Source organism: Misgurnus anguillicaudatus, chromosome 23 (genome assembly GCF_027580225.2).
Source record: "Misgurnus anguillicaudatus chromosome 23, ASM2758022v2, whole genome shotgun sequence".
In the NCBI taxonomy this organism is placed as follows: domain Eukaryota; kingdom Metazoa; phylum Chordata; class Actinopteri; order Cypriniformes; family Cobitidae; genus Misgurnus; species Misgurnus anguillicaudatus.
The window spans coordinates 6,066,864-6,086,780 of record NC_073359.2 but is presented as its reverse complement, the minus strand read 5'-3'; the positions used below and the strand labels follow the sequence as shown (position 1 = coordinate 6,086,780).

Here is a 19,917-nt window from a genome sequence, read left to right as displayed (position 1 = left end):
ATACATTTAAGTAGAGCAAGGAACTTTACGGTGTAGTTGGGATGGCATGAGGGCTTGCATTTAAATTTTTGGGTAAATAATTCAAATAACTTGATTCTAAGGGCAAATCCTAAGGTTGTAAATAGACATGTAAAAGCATTTCTGGATAATTTTGTACTTAATAATAGGGTTGTGCCGATAAATGATAGTATCATGTTTTAGGAAATTTTTAGGAAATTTTAGAGCATGTTGCCTTTAATGATGCATTCACACCAGCCGCAGTTGAGGCGGCAAAAACGCGCTGCGCATAGTTGTACGCTTGAACATTTGAGTTTACTCGTGAAAGCCGCACGTGAAATTCTAGTCATTCGAGACATTAACACAGCGCGGAAATCCGCCGAAATTCTAAATTTTCAACTCGCATGTTTCCTGCAGCAGCGCTCAATTCGCACCACACCTACTGCGCCGCGGGATGCCTAATCACGTCTTTGCATTGACTTAACATGTAAATCACTTGCGCTTGCCGCCCTTTACCGCGTCCGGTGTGAACCCTGCATAATGACATGCTCGCATTAATGTCATACGTTTAAGAAGGTTGCGGTCATGACGGTGTTGCTTTTGCTTCTTTTTTTCTCCACTAATCAAGTGACTTGTCATAATAAGTAATAAATGAACAAATAAATAAATAAGTAAACTACAGCCCCGCCCCCCCGATACTATCATGTATCGGCAATCTCACAGGCTGAGGATAGGGCGATCTCAAAATAGGGCATATCGCCCAACACTATAATGCCACAAACCCTGTAGATATCACAATTTAACATTTTTTCAATGCATTCTTTGGCACCATTAAATCTGAAGCCATATCATTGATATCATTTCAGAATTTACTTGCTCAAAAATAGTATTTAAGACCCAGTACTTGTAACAGTGAGCCAAGAATTGAACAAATAGCACATACCAGAACCTCTCCACATTTCGGCCAAATAGCAGTCCACCTCCCCCGGCTCTTTACACATGTCCACCACATCTCTGCACAGTGTCTCCGGTGTGATGGGAAGCTCGGTGAAGTGCTGGTCACTGTTGCTGAGGTATACGGTGAGGAACATCTGGGCCAATAAAAAAAAGGACGCAGGAGGCAGGGTTACAATGCGCTTCTGCACATTTTAAAGCGATAGTTCACTCACATTATATACATTAACAAGTTAAACACCAAACACATTTTCATTGTTATTAGACTAAATGTTATTAAAATGTTCTTAACCAATCACAGTGCTGCAAAAACATTAAAGACATCACCCCTGTCCATTATATTAGTAAGTGTGAAGGTGAAAGATAAGTTCATTGTGAATGCTCTCCGGCGTCTATACCTTTCCGTTTATAGATCTGTAACTATACACCAGATGCCTATATAATCTTATAATACAGCTGTACGTGTTGGGCAGGCTAAGATGGATGACTGGCCACATTGCCTTGGCACTTTAACTGCAGCCGGCACAGATGGTTGTCACATCAAGAGGGTTCTTATCCAGAAATAAAACACGGGCATGGGGTAATTAGTCAGAAAGCGTGGAGCCAATTGATTTGTAATTCTGAGGTGAACAGCAGTTGTAGAGGTTCAGAGGAGAAAAATGATGTTGCTGTCAAAGCGTGCTAAATCACTATACATCTATATTAATTCATAATAAAACTCTGGAGGAAAACTTATTTGTTGTGGCTTTTTTACGACTTTGCAGCACTCGGCTCGGTTTGCTTTTCCACTGCAGTTTAGTACCGCTACAAAGTGTGTGTGTGTGTGTGTGTGTGTGTGTGTGTGTGTGTGGGGGGGGGGGGGGGGGTTATAGACTTTTCATTACAGTCACGTCTCTACTGCCAAGACATCATCTTAAACATGATGCGAAGAAACGCACAACATCGGAGTTAAATAGGATTTTCGAAAGCATAGATGACGACATCACTTAATGGCCGTTTACACCAAGTATTAAGATGCGTTTTGGTCGATCGGATCATAAGTGGACTGACTCACACACCATGTACACAGTGCACAGCGCTATCTTTATGTTTTCATTGATAAAACTAAAGTGCCTGCTCTCTGCGTCTTTCATTAGTTTCATTTTGCGAGCGTGAGAAAGTTGTGCAAGCTTATTTCATTAATTGCTCTGAAATATCAGGAAAAATAACTTACAAAAAAACACGTTTCCACAGACCATCCCCTCAAAAGTAATCCAGACAGAAGCGGTCGAAAGGATAAAAGAGACGGATTAAAATACTAAGTGTAAACGTAAATGTGTCTCTCTCGTTTTATTTTTTCCCAAATTCTGTTTTATGTATTCTCAAATTCCGTGTTTTCCAGTGTTATTTCTCTGGATTCTGGTTTTAATAGTTAAATTAAATCTCAGTACTACAAAGCATATCTTATCAACTGATAACATTAAACGAATACAAGTTTTATTTAAAATTACATATAGGCCGATGTATTTTACTTGTCACTTATGGCTCTGGCATTTTGCAAATATTCCAAGTTTGAAACTTAACAAATTAAAGGAAATTATTTGTAAAATGTCAGTAATTTTTACAACCTGCATAATAACATACAAACATTTGCTTCCTTGACATCTTATTATCAGGTATAAACAGCCCCTTAGTTAGCTTAATGGCGCACACAATGTACTATACGTTTATCAAATCGCGTCAAATCTGCTTAATCACACCCTCAGGTCATCAGAAGTACTGTTAGGCAGAGTTAATTAAAGGGGTAGTTCACCCAAAAATTAAAATAATGTCATTAATGACTCACCCCCTTATGTCGTTCCAAACTCGTAAGACCTCCGTTCATCTTCAGAACAGTGTTTATATTTAGTCAGAGAGCTTGTTGACCCTCCATTGGAAATCTTGTAACGGACCGGTATACTGTCCATGTCCAGAAATGTAATAAAAACATAATCAAAGTAGTCCATGTGACATCAATGGGTCAGTTAGAATGTGTTGAAGCATTGAAAATACATTTTGATCCAAAAATTACGATTTTACTCAGCATTGTCTTCTCTTCCGCCTCTGTTGTGAAGCGCATGCGCAAAACTAAAGTCACGTGACTGCAGTGACGTACGACGTGGCTGACGTGTTATCTGGTGCGCCCCAGCTGTTTTTTTTGTGCGCCTAGGGCTAGGCTTCGTTTACAGTCTGAGGGAGACTGTAAACGAAGTTTGAAAAAAAAAAACTTCGCAAACATGTCTACAGATAACACGTCATCCAGGTGTTTAGTCTGTAGTCTCTTTAGTCTCACGCATGCGCTTCACAACAGACGCATAAGAAAACACAATGCTGAATAAAGTCGTAATTTTTGTACCAAAAGGTATTGTCGATGCTTCAACACATTCTAACTGACCCCCTGATGTCACATGGACTACTTTGATGATGTTTTTATTACCTTTCTGGACACGGACAGTATACCATACGCAGATTTTCTATGAAAAGTCAACAAGCTCTCAGACTCAATATAAAACATCTTAAACTGTGTTCCAAAGATGAACGGAGGCCTTCCGAGTTTGGAACGACATGAGGATGAGTCATTAATAACATCATTTTCATTTTTTGGGTGAACTATCCCTTTAAGAGTCTAATAAAAAATACTAATTAACAAGAAATCATGCTAGATGCACCTATAGAGGGTTTTGCATCTGAACTCTTTGTATGTAAATTCACAATTATGTATGAATGCAATTTAAACTTTAAAAGCAGTGAATGGATGAATAAGAGGACATCATCTTTTCTGATAAAAACAAGCATTTTATTGAAGGACAAATGTGTGTATGCATTTATTTTCAGACCATCGGCAGCAAAGTTATTATCACTGCTGATAGAGTGCAAAAACACTCAGCAGTTCTCTATTACGATGTGTTTGTGTGTGTGCTTGCTTGTCTTGGCAAGGGACACAGAGGTACTAGTATCAAACCAGATGGGTTGAAGCAAAACTCTCTTCCACCTTAACCTTTGTAATACACAGGAAGAGGAAACAGGAACAACCACATGCATAAGACCTAACAATATGCCATTTTTAGAAATGTGCCTCAAACAACATACAAATTAGGGTAAGCTCTACTGCAGACCAACTACAATTTGTCAACCAAAATGGCATTGATACAAGTCATACGGCATCATTAAGAGATCTGGATTACATCCATGACTGTGTTCTGTTGCAGTTCTGGATGTGTTCCAGGTATTTTGCCACCTGGATGTCATGACCTGCGTTCCACAACTTGAATATTAAAAACCTGACTTTCACTAATCGGATTTCTGTCTGGATCTCTCGGGCTGACCGGTTAAAGCTTGGATAAACTGCCCTTTGAGAAGGCTGACAACCTTGTAAAATGCGGATGGAGAATATTGCCTCATGCCCACATGGAAACCTCAGACCTCTTTTTACGGTTTTTCCTTCATGGGTGATTCTCACGAAACCATTGAAACACCACGGCACTAATGATTTTAGCTTTGAAAATGTGTAATATAGTAACATTAAAAAGCATCAGAATTAACACAATACTGTGTTCTACCTTGCACAATGTGTGATTTCAACATAAGAATTTATAATTGTAAATTTTATCTCATTTTCTGCTGAAAGTCTCATTACCGCAATGTGTCCGGCTGTGTTTGAACATGCGTTATGTTGTAATTTAATCAAATTAACACAAAAATATTAAGAAAAAAAATAAATGGGTGTTTTGCTAGACTACTTTAGATGACAGAAAAATTATTTACTGAATATTCATGTATAATAATAAAGAAGAAAAATTAGGAAAATGATGTGTCCATGCCTGATGTTCTCATCCTCCGCAACACTTTTTGAGAACAGTTTAAGCACACATACAGAATTTTAATAAAGTTTGATTTTGAGTGACCAAGCACATGGACCAGTTACTTCAAGATGGCTACCAGGTAAGATCATTTTTTTACAGTTAATTTGAAATATTGTCTTGTCAGAATGCTTACACGACATTTTGATTATCATTACCGCAACAGATGCTTATTAAATGTTAATTTAATTAATAGAAGCATAATACTTTGATTTTAAATGCATGTGCAGAATCTCCAAATTATGTTCTTTCAGGTTTGTCATGTCATTTTGAAAATATGTCAGTGTTGATGTTTTCCGACTGTTGCGGTAATGAGATTTTTTAGGACTAATTTTTTAAATTATGTTACAAAAAGTGTTAAATGATAGGTAAAAGTTTTTAAATTAATGTTCCCATTTACTCCAGATTTGTTTTTCAATGTCTGGTGGGAATATAAGTAAACTTAAGCAATTTTTACATTTTCATGCTTGATATTTTTAAAACCAATTTTTCGTGAGAATCACCCTCATGGATCTTGATTTCAGCGTAATTCTAGACAAAACACGTCTAATGATGCTTACGTATTTTTTCCTCTCATAAAACATACATTTTTTAGTCCAATACTCGTCTTGTATTCTATAGACATCCATTCTTGCATTTAAACCAATCACAAACAAATGCTTTTATCATTGTAATGAATCGTAGCATTTCTGAGATCTAATGCAGTTATTTTTCTCATTTTAGCATTAGTCCTCCGTTTTTTCTTGCCGTTAACAATTTAAGCTGCTTGGTAAAAGATTGGGAATGTTGGGAATCAGCGATTGGTACCAGGGGACTCAAAACCCTAGAGAGATCACAACTGTTTGTCTGTTACAGAAAAGCCCTTGTGCCAAGGGCCAGGCCGGGATTCCACAGTTGATCCCTAGAGTAATATTTCTGAGAAATCCTGGTGACATGATCCTATCCTAGGGAATGAGTCAGAGCTTTAGGATTACAGTAACACTGTATAGCACTATTTTGTAACAGGACACTGTTTACGTTGCCACAAGCAACCACAGGTGATGTAACGAATTTGAATAGTCAAACATAGCGCTGTGTACCATCAGCTGAGAGGTACTGCCCTTCTCATTTGAATATACTTATACTGAAAACACAACATATCCTAGTGATGAGTCATGCTTGTACGTTTAGCATGGTCATATCCTTTTATATACTGTATGACCTTTTCTGTACTCCCAACATATTTCTGATTTAGTTTTTATGTGTTACATACACATTATTACTGTTATTTACACCATGTAGGCCGGTTCATTACAGCCAGTTCATCTCGCAATGTAAACTCAAAGACGTTGCCTCTGGCAACTTTGCATTTCATTCTTCAAATGAGTAAACATTAAACAAAAGGTGACTAAGCCGTGGTCAAAAGTGCGGAGCTATGACGTAACAATATTTAAGAGAACAAATGTACCCATTAATGCCAAACTTGGACCAAGACGTGAAACCAAAATGCTAAATTATATTTACAAAATGCATTTACAAAACATTTCCATAATGGTATGGTTAAAAGGTTTTCATGTTGGTAAATGCAGAAAACAGTAGATGCATTGTTCAACCTTTCCTGTTCAAGCCCCCGTAAACAGGAAGTCGCAATCGACTTTGCTTCCGTATTGTGACGTATTTCCGAGGCAAAAGTAATTTTACACGAGGACGCTGCTTGTGTGGATTGTAAACTAATTGGATATAGAAAAGTAAGTGTTTCATTTAGAAATGGAACTGAAAAATGGGGGGCGGAGTTAACGAGTGCAGTCTAGCTGATGTCATCAGAGAACAACTGCCATAAGAGGGCGGAAGTACATTTTCAGATGTTGATTAAAGTTCACGAGGGCACATGAATGTTTAAAAATATTGAAACACACAGATAAATTATTTATTATGAACACTACAATATTTCATAAAAAAATAAGAATAGTCAGTTTTGATTTCAAGGGGACTTTAACACTCCATATTCTACAACATCCAACATTAAGTTTACATTCAGTCTCTCTGTAATGGTTTTTATTAACTGAAGGGATTCATTACATTGAAAGGACTATTGGAGCTTGTGCAAATGTGAGGGGAAATCCCACTGGACCGGGTAGATTGAAAAACAGCCGACCACAAAGTAAAAGAAAACTCACTAGTGCAAAAGGAGGTGTAATCTAACACATGCTGAGGGCATCAATTATTTAGTCTTATCAGTACAAGAGCATCTGTCAATACAAGCTCTAATCGGACAACACTGAGAGCTTTGAACAGTTTATTTAACATGATCTCGATTGCAATGGCAATTTATAACTATTTAACGTTTTAGCTAATTGGTGGCTAATTCGTATGAAGCCATGTGTTTTGTTACTGTAAAATCAGATATTGCACAGTGATGGTGGACTTTCATACTTGCTTTTTTTGATAATTAGTGGCGGGAAGTGACTTTTTCGAGGGCGCGTGATGCCAAGTTCGTCACAACATGTATTTAGCCCGTCATGTGTGTGGCTAGTCTTGCCAAAATATGGTTTGGCGCATCAAGTCAACTTATGTGCATCACGGGTGAGCCTGCTGCAGACCCTTCGAAGGGGTTTTTGATAAAAAAGATGTTCACGTTTGCTAGATACTTGCTTAATCTCATGGGTAATCAAAGTTGACTGTTAAATTATTGTCTTCCAAGTATTTTGTGATTGTAACTGTACGTTCACACCGCTGAGCTTTCAAAGCTACCGGAAGTCATTTATTTACAATGGAAGCCGGCTTCTCTCAGCTGCAAGGAGCGTCAAATCCATCGGCGTTGGATTTTGAGCGACCAGAGTGTCAATTAGAAAGTTGAAAGAAGCTCAACTTTATGGTAATGAGCTATGACGCGGTTCAGTGGCAAGCAGCGGCAAAACGTCAGCAACCAATCGGAATAAAGCCTAGACTTTCTTCGGAGAAACATACAATGTAAACTTTCGCTCCTACCAAAACATTCGTTCCGAGAAAACAGACTTCAGAGCAGCCAAAGTGTCAACAAGCTATCCCGTACTTCTTGACAAGCGTCCTTGACCAGGCAGCCTGAGCTTCTTTGGAAGCTCAAGTCGGTGGCGTTGTGAAAGAACAATAAGCGTCTCTTTTATCATAAACCCTTTTGACACTCCGAACTAAGACATATTTTGACTTCCCGCCCCACGAAGATAGGGATGCACCGAACGGAAAATTCTTGGCCGAAGCCGAATTAAATGAAAAACTCCAAAGGCCGAATACTAAACAACTTTTTATTTTCCTAAAAAATTTTTTTGTTCCTAATTATTTTGCCAATTTTCTCCAATTCACCTTTTTACTTGTTCAACCAAACACCGAAAATTAGTTTTTTGCTACCTTTGGCCTAATAATTACGGTTGCCGAAAAAGAAGTCACCAGCCACCACTGCTGATAATCGTACATTTTCTACGATTTACATCGTACAAAGTTGCAAACACGTAAAATAGTTCAGTTTCTTGTGTGATCAGGATTCAGCTTGACAATTAATTCAGCTTGTCGTTACTTTTTGAAAAAGTTGTTTCTTGGTGCTTGTGCAAGTCACAGCAAAGAAACCGCAGATTAAGCAGGGATTTTGCGACTGCTATCGCCATATGAATCAGCCATATGGCCCCTGCAGATTGACACAAAGCACGACTCATGCGAGCATTAGCCATGAGTTCATACAGTACTCTCCGGCCCACACAATGACCCTTTGAAACCTTGAAGCCCTCTGTGAGAACGTGGGGGAGAATAAAGTTAATTGAATAAAAATGCTGAGGCTTTTAAAAAAATAGTAGGCCATTCCCTCAAGGCCCAAAATTTTCTAATAGCTTTTATCGATTCATTTAAACCTCTGCTGCTGAGTAACCTGACTTTATGTCCTCTGATACACTTTTTATTACCAAAACCGTAAAGGTCGAAGTGAAAGCTTGCCAGTTGCCTGATTACCGAACGGACTCCTCTGCATAACAGCAATGTTGTTGTGTGGAATGTGATCATGGCAACGGTTGCTATGGCAACCGGTCGTTGCAATTCTTGCCATTGTTTCCCTCCGAGGCCTCAGGTGGCTGAAAGGGTCCGACAACAACCAGTGATATTTATAACTCCAAATGCGCAGCCTTTGAACTGAAGTGGGTTAGATAATTATATTACCACAAGCTAATCTCATTCTACAAGTGCTCTCGGCCCGAGTCATCCATTCACCTGTCAAATCAATTTAAAGTCTCGAGAATAGCTTCTTTGGCGACTTATGCTATGGGAATTTTCTATATTAACCACCACATTAAATACATAACCACAGAATGGCCTCATGCATTCATTATCATGTTTCTCTGGGGGAACTGTAAACAATGTGTGATATCGTAAATATGGTTTAATCCGCAATAAAGACGATGCAGGGCACTTCTCTAAAACGTCAAGCTGAGAGGAATACACGACTTCTGCTTCTTTAAAATCACAATTGTTCTTCCTTTGAGACGTACAACAGCAAAAACAATACTCAGCACATGGGATACATAACGATTTATAAGACTAAATGCAGAACATCTATTCATACAACTCACAAAAGCACCTGCTTTAAATATAGATAGACTTTCACAGAAATAGAAAAATTCCCCCAAAAAAGTATAGCTTTCTTGCGATGGACCAGAGTTCGGATAAATTTATGTTTATTCTGCAAATGTAATCCCATTTGAATCTGACATGTCTGTTTTGTCTCACACAACCTCTGTACAAAAGAAGAAGTCTACTCACAACCGGATAAGAAATGTCTGCCATGTATTGTCCTTGCACTGCCTGGTACAACTTTATTCGGAATTCAACCTTTTCACAACTTTCCAGACAAAGGCGAGTTATTAAAATAGGGAGAGTCCGATCATGGGTTCTTGAGAATACCAACTAGTGTAATCATCAGATACAATATAATATTTGCGATAAACTTCGATAATTGTACAATCCAAGTAATAGGCAAACCCACCATAGTAATGCTTACAGCACTCCTAATTCTGATCAAATATGTACATGAAATCCCAGATGTACAATTTTAATTATAACCAAAACACCAACAAATAAATAAATTGAATTCTATCCAAGCTATGCTTATGACCTCACGTACTGCAAGACACGGCCGCAAGATATATTGTAAGAATCGGAATATCCAAAATTGACATTTCACAATGGTATACTAAGTTTAATAAGTTGTGTATAGTCAGAATTTTAAGTCTATGTTATTTATATGATTTTTAAAAATATTTTTGTTCATATTGCGCATTTTCCCTTTAATACCGTGCAGTCTTAATCAAAACCCCATTACTAGGGCTGGGTTTCGATTCAGATGTTCCAGATCGATTCGATTTCGATTCTTGGTTCAATTTTCGATTCCAGTTCTCGGGTAGGTTTTTATACTCGATTCTTGATTCAACTCAATGAATATAGATTTAATACAAATACTATATTAATAAAAAGAACAGTGTGCAGCAGTTAACAAGTGGGTAATTAATTAATAAAAAAGAAATTAAAAGCCACAACACTAACGTTGTCGTCTTGCTTGCAAAATCTAAATGCTCTTTGAGAATCGATTTTTAATCGACCACGTTTAAAAAAAAAGATTAATCGCACAATCGATTTTTTTGCCCAGCCCTACCAATTACTATTGAAACTGAAGATAGTTTATAATTACGATGCATCATGTTACAATGGAAAACATTTTCCTTCAAGCTACATGTATAGTATACTACCGTTTCCACCTCAAACAAAGGTTCACATTGGTTCACAATTTTTCCAAAATAGTTAATTTTCATAGAAACAATTCCAGTTGTTGTGTGTATATAAAACGCTGTCACCATTGGCTTCTCTATCATTCTAGTTTGTACAAACTAATGTAGTCTACAAATCCATAGATATTACAGACAGTTCATCTAGATACTGTAGGAGGCAGAAATCCAGTGACAAGGCCAATGGAGATTAAAGACTTACTTGAAAATTAACCCTTTAAGTGCAGGGTTTTACACTACATAAAAATGTGACTTCATTAGAAACATACTGAATGAAAAGGTCAAAATGACAAATGTATGACCTTTGTCAACAGTTTTATCAGTAGACAATACTAACGCTGTTATGTTTTTTACTGAATGGTGGACATAAGGGGTTGTGAGTTATGAGTCACCTGCACGATTTTGTGGTAATACCAAGATGTCTATGAAACAATACTTGCATATAAGCCTTGCTAATATTTATTGATCAATTTCAACCATATATCCACCTGTCTTTTAAGGCTATTGATTAATTCTTTTCAAGTAATTCATAGGTACACAATGCTCTGAATCCTTCTGTATCCATGATGATCAGATAACAGGTTATGAAATCTACAGCAGACACACTGAGGTACCAATTTCAACCTTATTTCATACGATACCAATATTTTGTATTCTTCATTATTGTGATGGCAATGATCGGTTTAAACACAATAAATGTAATGTAACGTTACCCAGCAAATGAGTTAACCAACAGTCCACGTAAAATAAAAAAAAGCATTAGAAAAACCAAGCAGATGAACTGAAAAGGCTCCTCGACCTCGATTGAACTTACCGGCATCATATTGAAATATACGTCCAGATATGATATGGGTATGTATTCCTTTGGTCACCCGATAAGTGTTTCTTGTTGACTTGTTTGCAGATTAGTCGTACGTGAGTTAACGTTATCCTCTTTTTTTACGCATCGTTCTCTTCTTTCAGATCGGTTTCCTCCAATGTCGTCCGATAACTTTGTATCGCAGGTTTATTATAGAAACCTGTTGCGGAATGAACCCGACGTGAACCCTTTAAATAAAGTAAAGTTTCTTACGCGAATCGCTTTACGGAAAGCCGCAGACCACCACAGACGGAACCATTCGCGTCCGCTACGTTTCACTGTGGCTGTACGATAATCCAAAGAAAAGCAACGGTCGTGCGCGATATCGTCTCGTTTAAGCTACGGACCGCTACGTTGCTCGTAGGTCCACATTCCAGTCGTACGTGACTGATAGTCGATCAGCTAGCGAGGATTTTCTCCGCTGGATCAACAAACGCAACCCAACCCAAGATGACGCTGCGCGAGATTCCTATAACAACCTCGGCGCGTGCATGGAAAACTCCTCCTCGCGCCGCGCGCTTCCCGCCCACCTCATCAGTATTACCTCAGAAACAAAACCCGCTATTAATGAACGGTTTGTATGACCGAAATTGTATGCTTTTGTATTTGTTTTAGCTATTTTTGTGTTTTAAAAGTGAACATGTGGGAAAACGTTTGTTAATAATATTGCTGAATTGACGAACGGGCAGGATTGCACCTAACGGTAACGTTACACACAAGCTTTTATTTTAATTTAACGTTATTGTAATATTATACAAGACTTCTAACAACAACTTCCCAAATACAAATAAATTAATATTCTATAGTATTTACTGTAATAAACTGTAGGCTAGCTAGTACAAGTCCTATATAGAATAGTGTTTTTTAACCTTACTTTAGTTAATAATAAGTAGGCTACTACAGTATACCACAATTGTAGAAAGCTGTAGCATACGGTAACTATATCCTACTACAAACTATTATAGTCTACTATACTAAATAATATTGCAGACTACAATATTTTTTATATAGATAATTGTTTCAAATACCATACAATGTGTAAAATAACCAATTTTAAATATCTTACATGGCTTTGTAGGCTATGCTTATTTTTGGCTTTTAGACCTCAAGTAACCTTGGATAAAAGCATCTGTTACAGTAGATGAATAAATATATGTAATCGACTACTTAATATAATCAATGACCACCTAACCAGATCCATCTAAGAAAATTACTGTAAATAAATAAATCACACACGCAAAAACATACATTATAGTATTACCTTGTTTTGGATCATGGTATTTTTCATTATTTCTTGGAGGACCATCTGCACAACATAATGCATGCATATGGCATTCTCACAGTGTATGTGATGGCACCATCTGATATTATTACCGACACTGTACCATGGTACTGCCACATTACTTTATGTAACCCTCATCAGATCAAAAACCAAATGGCAAGGATGAAAAATTAACATGAATAGACCAAGATCTGTACTGACTAATTTAGCCTGATCTCCAGGTGAAAGCTGTCCTGGTACATCAATAGCAGATAAGTCAGCTATGCATAACCATGTATACAGTATGTGTATGCCTGTGGCCGAATAGTTATCTTGGGGGGGGGCTTCTAAGGTTTGATTGTGTTTATTAGATAAAGGCTTTGTTTAAAAAAATTCTCCACCGCTGTTTTCACTCTCATAAAACAGGCTGTTTAGTTCCTGAGTCTATGAAGCCCCTCCCTCAGAAATACTCAATATGCCTCATGCTGCGTTCACACCAGCCGCGGTAGAGGCGTCAAGCGTGAGTGATTTCAATGTTAAAGCCGTAATCTGTGCGTAGCTCTGCGTAGCCTGACGTGCACCTCAAAAAAATTTAACAGCGCGTTAGTTTTACGCGGACTGCAAGCGCTGTGATTGGTCCACCAGAATCCCTCCCGTTACGTAAAGAACTGCGTCATAGGTATTTCTGTTTGTGACGGTTAAAACAAAGATGGGCCAAGTTGAGGAGTGATTTAACTCAAACTGCAACAAAAGTCACTGTTTATTTACATCCATCATTGTTACACAAGTTGCTGTTTCTTCTTCGTTCGTGGGTTAACTTTCCAAGCTTCTTCTTTGACGGTCGCGCTGCTACTGTGGTTACACGCGTGGATACTGCCTACCAGCGGTCTGTGCATGTTTGCACGTCAACGCAAACGACAACGCAAAAGTAAATGAAAATCGACGCGGAACCTACGCCGTCGCGGCTATGCCGTAGGACCTACGCTCAATTATAACGAGCCCTTAAGTTAATGTGATGACGCGCGTCTGGAGGTCTCGCGGCACGAATGAGGCGTTTAGCACGGGGCAGTATATGCGTTTCCGCCTAATTTGCGCGTCTAGTTTGCGTCAATGATGCGAATTGAGTGTTACCGCAGGAAACATGCGAGTTGAAAAATTTGAACTTTGGCGGAAAAACGTGCCCCGTTTACCAATCAGGAGCTCTAGTAGTGAAGTGATTACAAGAAGCGAGCAGAGTCACAGAAGCCCCTCCCATGACCCAAATTTCTAAATTGTAAATTTTGGGGTTTGTGATGTCACTAACCCAGGAAGAGGCTCAGTTGTCCAGCCATTCGCTGTAGCTTTTTTAGAAGTGATTTCTGTTAAAGCAAATATCTCACTTTGCATTGAACTTTAAGCATTGTAACTTTACAGATGTTTATGCTAAAACAGCAACGTTACACACTAACTGCAGTTAAAAAAGTGGATTCAGAGTCAATTTTACCTATCCTGGAGTGGCCTTTCTGCACTGCGGCTGAGACAATAGGCAGGTGGTCTGCATTAAACAATGTTTTGACAATGCAGATGTGTGGTGCAAACCATAGCTCCAAAGCTGTATAAAAACTAAGCATGGGCTGTAACACTTTTATTTAACTGCCTGGAATCACAGGGGAGCAACTATTAGCATATTCAAATATATCGTAGCTTAAAATGAAGGAGCTATCCAATTTAACACTTCTGATTGCACAATGGATGCATTAGGCTATGTCCATACGAAGTCGGTGCATTCCCTATCCGATAATTTTTTCCCTTGCTCTAAAAAAATAATCCGTAAACACGAAACCACTGAAACCAACTGAAAGCGGTGTAGTATATGCCGGAATATCTGTAATTCTGCCACAGATATACACTATACACTGAGAAGAAGACTTTGAGCATACGCTTAACCAACGTATGGTGTTGTCCATTATCGCTTGTTGCTCACCACAATTGCATAGAATCAATAGATTTTGCTGTAATAAAGCTAGTAGGCTTTAGTAGCTTCTGTAGCACGAACACAATCACGTAGTCCGCCGTTATTGTTGTTGCTGTTACGTGTGACGCTTCCGACACGTGATGTGATGACGTTTTCGCTTTACAAAATATACGAATTGGCTGTACAGACGAAACCGCTAGGGTGTCGGTTTCAGATTTATCCACTTTAGGACCCGGTTTCAAAAAATAGCGGATTCAGTCTCCCAAAACGCCGGATCCGTGTGGAGGAAACGCCAATACGATAACAAATTTATACGTATACAGTGATACGCGTCTCCGTGTGGACAGCCCCTTAGTGATGCATATACACAGCAAAATCACCAGTGTTAAATTTTCAGGGATGGTGTTAAATACACAGTGTTGATGCTGTTTTAACACTATCTGGTAATAAAATAACACTGCCATTGCTAGGCCAGTGTTATATCCAGGACAGTGTCAGTGTAAAACAAGGGTGTTATCAGATTTCACTCTGACCGGTGTAAATCAAGCCACGCCTCCACTAAACATTTCCTGTCAGGGATTTTACCGCCATTTTCTTTCAAAGGAGGACTGAAGAGAGCAGGTAAATCTCATATTCACTTGGTTTAGCTAAATTAAACTGTTATTTCTCTGTCTGACTCTACGCAGCCATTTGCCAAAAAACCTAAATAAGATATTTGTCTCATTTTATTTCCCCTTTGTTCGTTATTTGGTTCAGTTTCATCAGAACTACCTTGTGTTACGTTGTTCCCTTGTTTTTTTTTTTTTATTTTTTTTATTTTTTTTATTTTTTTTTTTTTTTTTTGTTCCCTTGTTAGTTTGGTATGAAGTTAAACTGCTAGCTAAAAGTTTTAACCAAGAAGTATAATATTAACTTGAGATATGAATGAATTAAAGAATTGAACCATGATAAAACGCGACATGCACTACAAATTGAAGGTATGAACTTAAAGGCAGAATAGGCAGGAATTATCTAGAAGAGCTTTTTTGCAGATTTGTTTAAACTGGCTTTATATATCGGTGCATAGGTGGAATGTGGGTACTCTGAAAAAGAGAGTGTGGAAGTCGAGTGTCTGTATACCTCTCAGCACTGTTTTAAACACAGCTAACTTTTCCATTCACTCCACCCCCTCCCTTCTGGGTTTCTTCTTAAGCCACGCCCCCAAAACACATGAACGCGCGAATTACCTCAGACAAGCGGAGAGGAAGGAGCGCGGTGCATGTAATAACATCAAGTCACAATCACATGTAATAATACACCTAACTTTATCACTAGGAATATAAACAGATGGCTTTTATAAACGGATGGCTTTTAGTACTCACTCAGCCAGTGTTTTGCATGGAAGAGTTTCTGTGATGAAAGCATTGTTGACTCTGACGAGGACTACACTCCGCAGACAATACTGCTACTGCATCATCGACTCGAGGAAAAGCCACGCGATATTTCCTCTCGTTTGATTGCTTCATTTATTTCTTTTTTGCCTTCGCTGACTGGATATGCAGGTACTGTAAGATGTGAATGCAGTTTCTGTGAGTTGTTAGTGCTATTTCTCTGCTGTAGTATTGCTCTTCGTATTGCCTCGTGCACGTTCAAATCAATCGGGTGTGCGCATGTCTGGGCAGATCCCATAGCAACGGGTGGAGCCATGGTCGCGAGAGAGAGTGATATTTGAGCAAGCTAATCATATGTTTCGTCCCGGATGGAAATAATTGACTGTGTTTGACACAGTCGTGGGAGGTCTACAGACACTCGAGTTTTGTGCTCTCTTTTTTAGAGTACTTGCATTTTGGTTATGCGTTTGTATATAGAGACAGTTTGGACAAACTTGTAGAAAGGTTTTTTGGATAATTCCTGCCTACCCTGCCTTTAAGTTAAATGAAAGCTCGTTTATTCACCATATGATGCTCGTTATGAGGTAATCATATAGGCTAGATACCGTGAGTTAACGAGGTCGTTTACATGCACGTGAGTGCACGGATATCGGTTAATTATTCAAATTACTGAAAAACATGGAGAAAACCGCAACCGCATCGTCATGTGTTTTTTTAAGATGTATGCAAACAGGGAAAATATCGCCAAACCAACAATTCATCTTACCTCAGAATATGTATGCACAGATTGGATGCATTGTGTGTTGTAAGCTTTTCGTGGCACTAGATGTCAGACAGATGCAAATAGCAAATATACGAAAGTGTAAAACGTGTATGGCGAACATTTGTTTTTCTGTCATTATAGATGCTACTTTGGTGAAAGTACACACTGAGTGCTTAAACTCATTCAGAAGAGATGCTGTTTTTAGGGCAGTTTATTAAAGAAGACCTGACATGGATGACTTCCAATGAGAAACGACTGCTACTTATATAAATTCATTACAGAAGGTAAGTTTATATATTTAAACATATAAATCATTTTATTTGACATAACTGAACAGTTAACCAATCTTTTTAGTATATGCAGTTTTGTACATATTATGGTTATTAATCAGGCAAGAAAGTCACATGACCTGCTGCCAACTTTAATAAAAATATATTATCTTCTCATACATCGTTTTGCTATTGATATCATATTAAATAGCAATCAAATTGATTACTCTTTTGAAAATGTATAATTGAAGATTCATATTGTCTTGAGTGCTGTATTTAATATAAAAAGAATGTTGAGTTTTCAGAGTCTTTATTGTCATTTTTTTGTGATAGGACCCTACCAGACTATATTTGAATACGGCATACCCATGAATTCTGGAACTGTTATTTCTTAACCCAGTTTGGAGGATAAGAGCTTACCAACTAGTTATGTGAGTACATACAGTACTTAAGTACTGTACACTGTCTCTAACATGATTATACTGAGATGATTTTGATTCAAATAACGGTTAAAACTGCACCCTTTTTGGTATTTTCTTGACCCTTTTTGTCTTTGAAAATCTGCAGAAATATGCTGAGGTGATATATTGCAAAATAGCCAACATACAACAATTAAAGGATAATTGCAGACTACATCCTGATGAAGATATGGATGACCCTCTGTCTGGTCAACAGGAGTTTAAATATGGTAAGTGTACATGGGTTTGTTACTTTTACGGTTTTAAAGTTTAACTGTATACTCATGGTGTTTAAAATCTGTTTTGCTAGGACGGGCCAGTTATGTGGCAGCTCTTCCCTGGCTCATTCACCTCTTGCCTTCATTTGTGAAAGGAAGAAAGACTGGAGAGGGTCAATGTGCAACTGAAGCTACTGATTGTGTTGTGTAAGTTTTTTGGTATTTTGCTCTAGTTATTTATTCAGCAGTTAGTTTGCTTGCATTGTTCACCCCATGTAAATGCATACAAGTTCATAAATACACATCAAATACATTCATCAAATACACTCTTTTAAAACAGTCTTAGGTGATGAGCATCAATCCATGCTTTGAGGGGGATGAATCAGCACAGCCCTGCCTGCTCTGCGTTGGGAACAGAAGTTGCATCCAGAGTTTTTGCATCATTCTGGACCAAAAAGCCATTCCCTGCATGATGAAGACCACTGATGCAGCCTCCCACTACATCATGAGTAAAACAACTACAGAACTAAATACCAGGTTGGAACGTGTTTAAGAAAAATGAAACGTCTTTTGAATTGAAATGTCTGTTTTGTTATGGAAAAATCTTTAGTATTGTGAAGGATAACATTTCTGCCTGCCGATAAGGTAAATGCATGTATTTTAATGTTCATGTTTTGAGTAGGGAGGTTAATTTTGATTTCATTTGATTTATTAAAGACCTTATAATAAGTGGTTTTCATGTCACTGCGCTGTGGTATAAGATAACTTTCATTATTCCATACTGTATTCTGTTTCTAATTGTAGCTGAGGTATTTAAATAAGCAGTGTTAAATGCAAAGTGTTGTGTGTATCAATGTAAATATTAAATGTGATTTACTTTAATAAAAAGAGGTTTTGCAATATTTCTTGTCATTTTTCTTTTATAGAAACAACCCATTAGCAACAAAAGTGGCTATTAATCAGTATTTTAACACTTAACATTGTTGAATTCACATTACACTGGTGTTGACCTTAAATTAGGAGTGTTAATTTTTAACACTGTATTTCTGTGCCAACACCAGTGTAGTGTGGAAACAACAATGAATAGTGTTGAACAAAGTGTCAAATTTAACAATATTGAGTGTTAAATTAACATATTATGGGTGTTGTTAAATTAACACTACACTTTTGACTAAATTAACACAGTGTAGTGTGGACACATATACACACTTTGCCGGTGTTAAATTTGACACTGTGGGTGTTATTTTAACACCAGTGATTTTGCTGTGTAGTATCATTATATTTAACTTGATCATATTTAGACCAATTCAACCGTACACTTCAAAAAAAGATTTTCAAGAAAAAAAATTCTTAGTATTTTTCTCTTGTTTTTAGTAAAAATATCTAAAAATTCTTAACTTAAAATGCTTTTTCTTGATTAGCAAAACGACCCAAGAAAATAAGTCTAGTTTTTACACCAAAAATATAAAATTTAAGTGATTTTGTGCATAAAACAAGCAAAAAAAAATCTCCCAATAGGGTAAACAAAATTTTCTTGAATTTCTTGAATTTAGTGTTTAAGAAATATGTTCAAGATTTTTTGTTTACCCAATTGGCAGATTTTTTTGCTTGTTTTATGCATAAAATTACTTAAATTTTATATTTTTAGTCTAAAAAAATCTATAGACTTATTTTCTTGGGTCGTTTGCTCATCAAGAAAAAGCATCTTAATTTAAGAATTTTTAGATATTTTTACTAAAAACAAGACAAAAACTCTAAGAATTTTTTTTCTTGAAAATCATTTTTTGCAGTGCAAGTCTTTTGGGGTATGTCGCAACGTACTTTGCACACCTGGATTGTGGGATTTTCAGCCATTCCTATTTGTAAATCCTTTCTGAGTGCATTGCATATATATTTTAAATAATTGCTTTATTTCAAAAGTATAAAGTCTTTCTTTAGAACATCCACAAACCATTTATTCTTTAGGGATGAATTCATCCATTTGGGAGTCTCTTAGGAATAGCCTTGATTTCCTTTCTTCTGTGTTGCTAGGCAAAATGCATTTTCCTTAGAAACATTGAGTCCATTTCAGGGAACCATGGCATTTCCAGGACTGTGTGGTGTGGTCCTTTGACCACTTTGGATCACCATCACCATAACCAAACAGCGATCAGCCTTAG

General features: G+C 37.5%; 1 protein-coding gene and 1 long non-coding RNA gene across 4 annotated transcripts in view; one reads left to right on the top strand and one right to left on the bottom strand.

Annotated features, from left to right (window-relative positions):
• tp53bp2b (tumor protein p53 binding protein, 2b) overlaps positions 1 to 11,953 on the bottom strand; it is a 31,822-nt gene extending 19,869 nt beyond the window's left edge. Inside the window, exons 1-2 of the mRNA XM_055218843.2 lie at positions 11,421 to 11,953; positions 941 to 1,088 (exon numbers count right to left, since the gene is read on the bottom strand). Of these exons, the coding sequence (XP_055074818.2) occupies positions 941 to 1,088; positions 11,421 to 11,429 (157 nt within the window). The 5' untranslated portion in view covers positions 11,430 to 11,953. The remainder of the gene's footprint in view (positions 1 to 940; positions 1,089 to 11,420) is intronic.
• Positions 11,954 to 15,046: 3,093 nt separating this feature from the next.
• On the top strand, positions 15,047 to 18,660 carry LOC129448555 (uncharacterized). Of its 3 annotated transcripts, XR_012365778.1 has the most exons (6): positions 15,047 to 15,301; positions 16,955 to 17,097; positions 17,416 to 17,513; positions 17,650 to 17,770; positions 17,851 to 17,965; positions 18,105 to 18,660. It is a non-coding gene; the product is annotated as an uncharacterized lncRNA (long non-coding RNA). The 3 variants fall into 3 exon arrangements; XR_012365777.1 differs by lacking the exon at positions 15,047 to 15,301 and having other exon boundaries at positions 16,888 to 17,097; XR_012365779.1 differs by lacking the exon at positions 15,047 to 15,301 and having other exon boundaries at positions 16,888 to 17,097; positions 18,099 to 18,660.
• Positions 18,661 to 19,917: the final 1,257 nt, after the last annotated feature.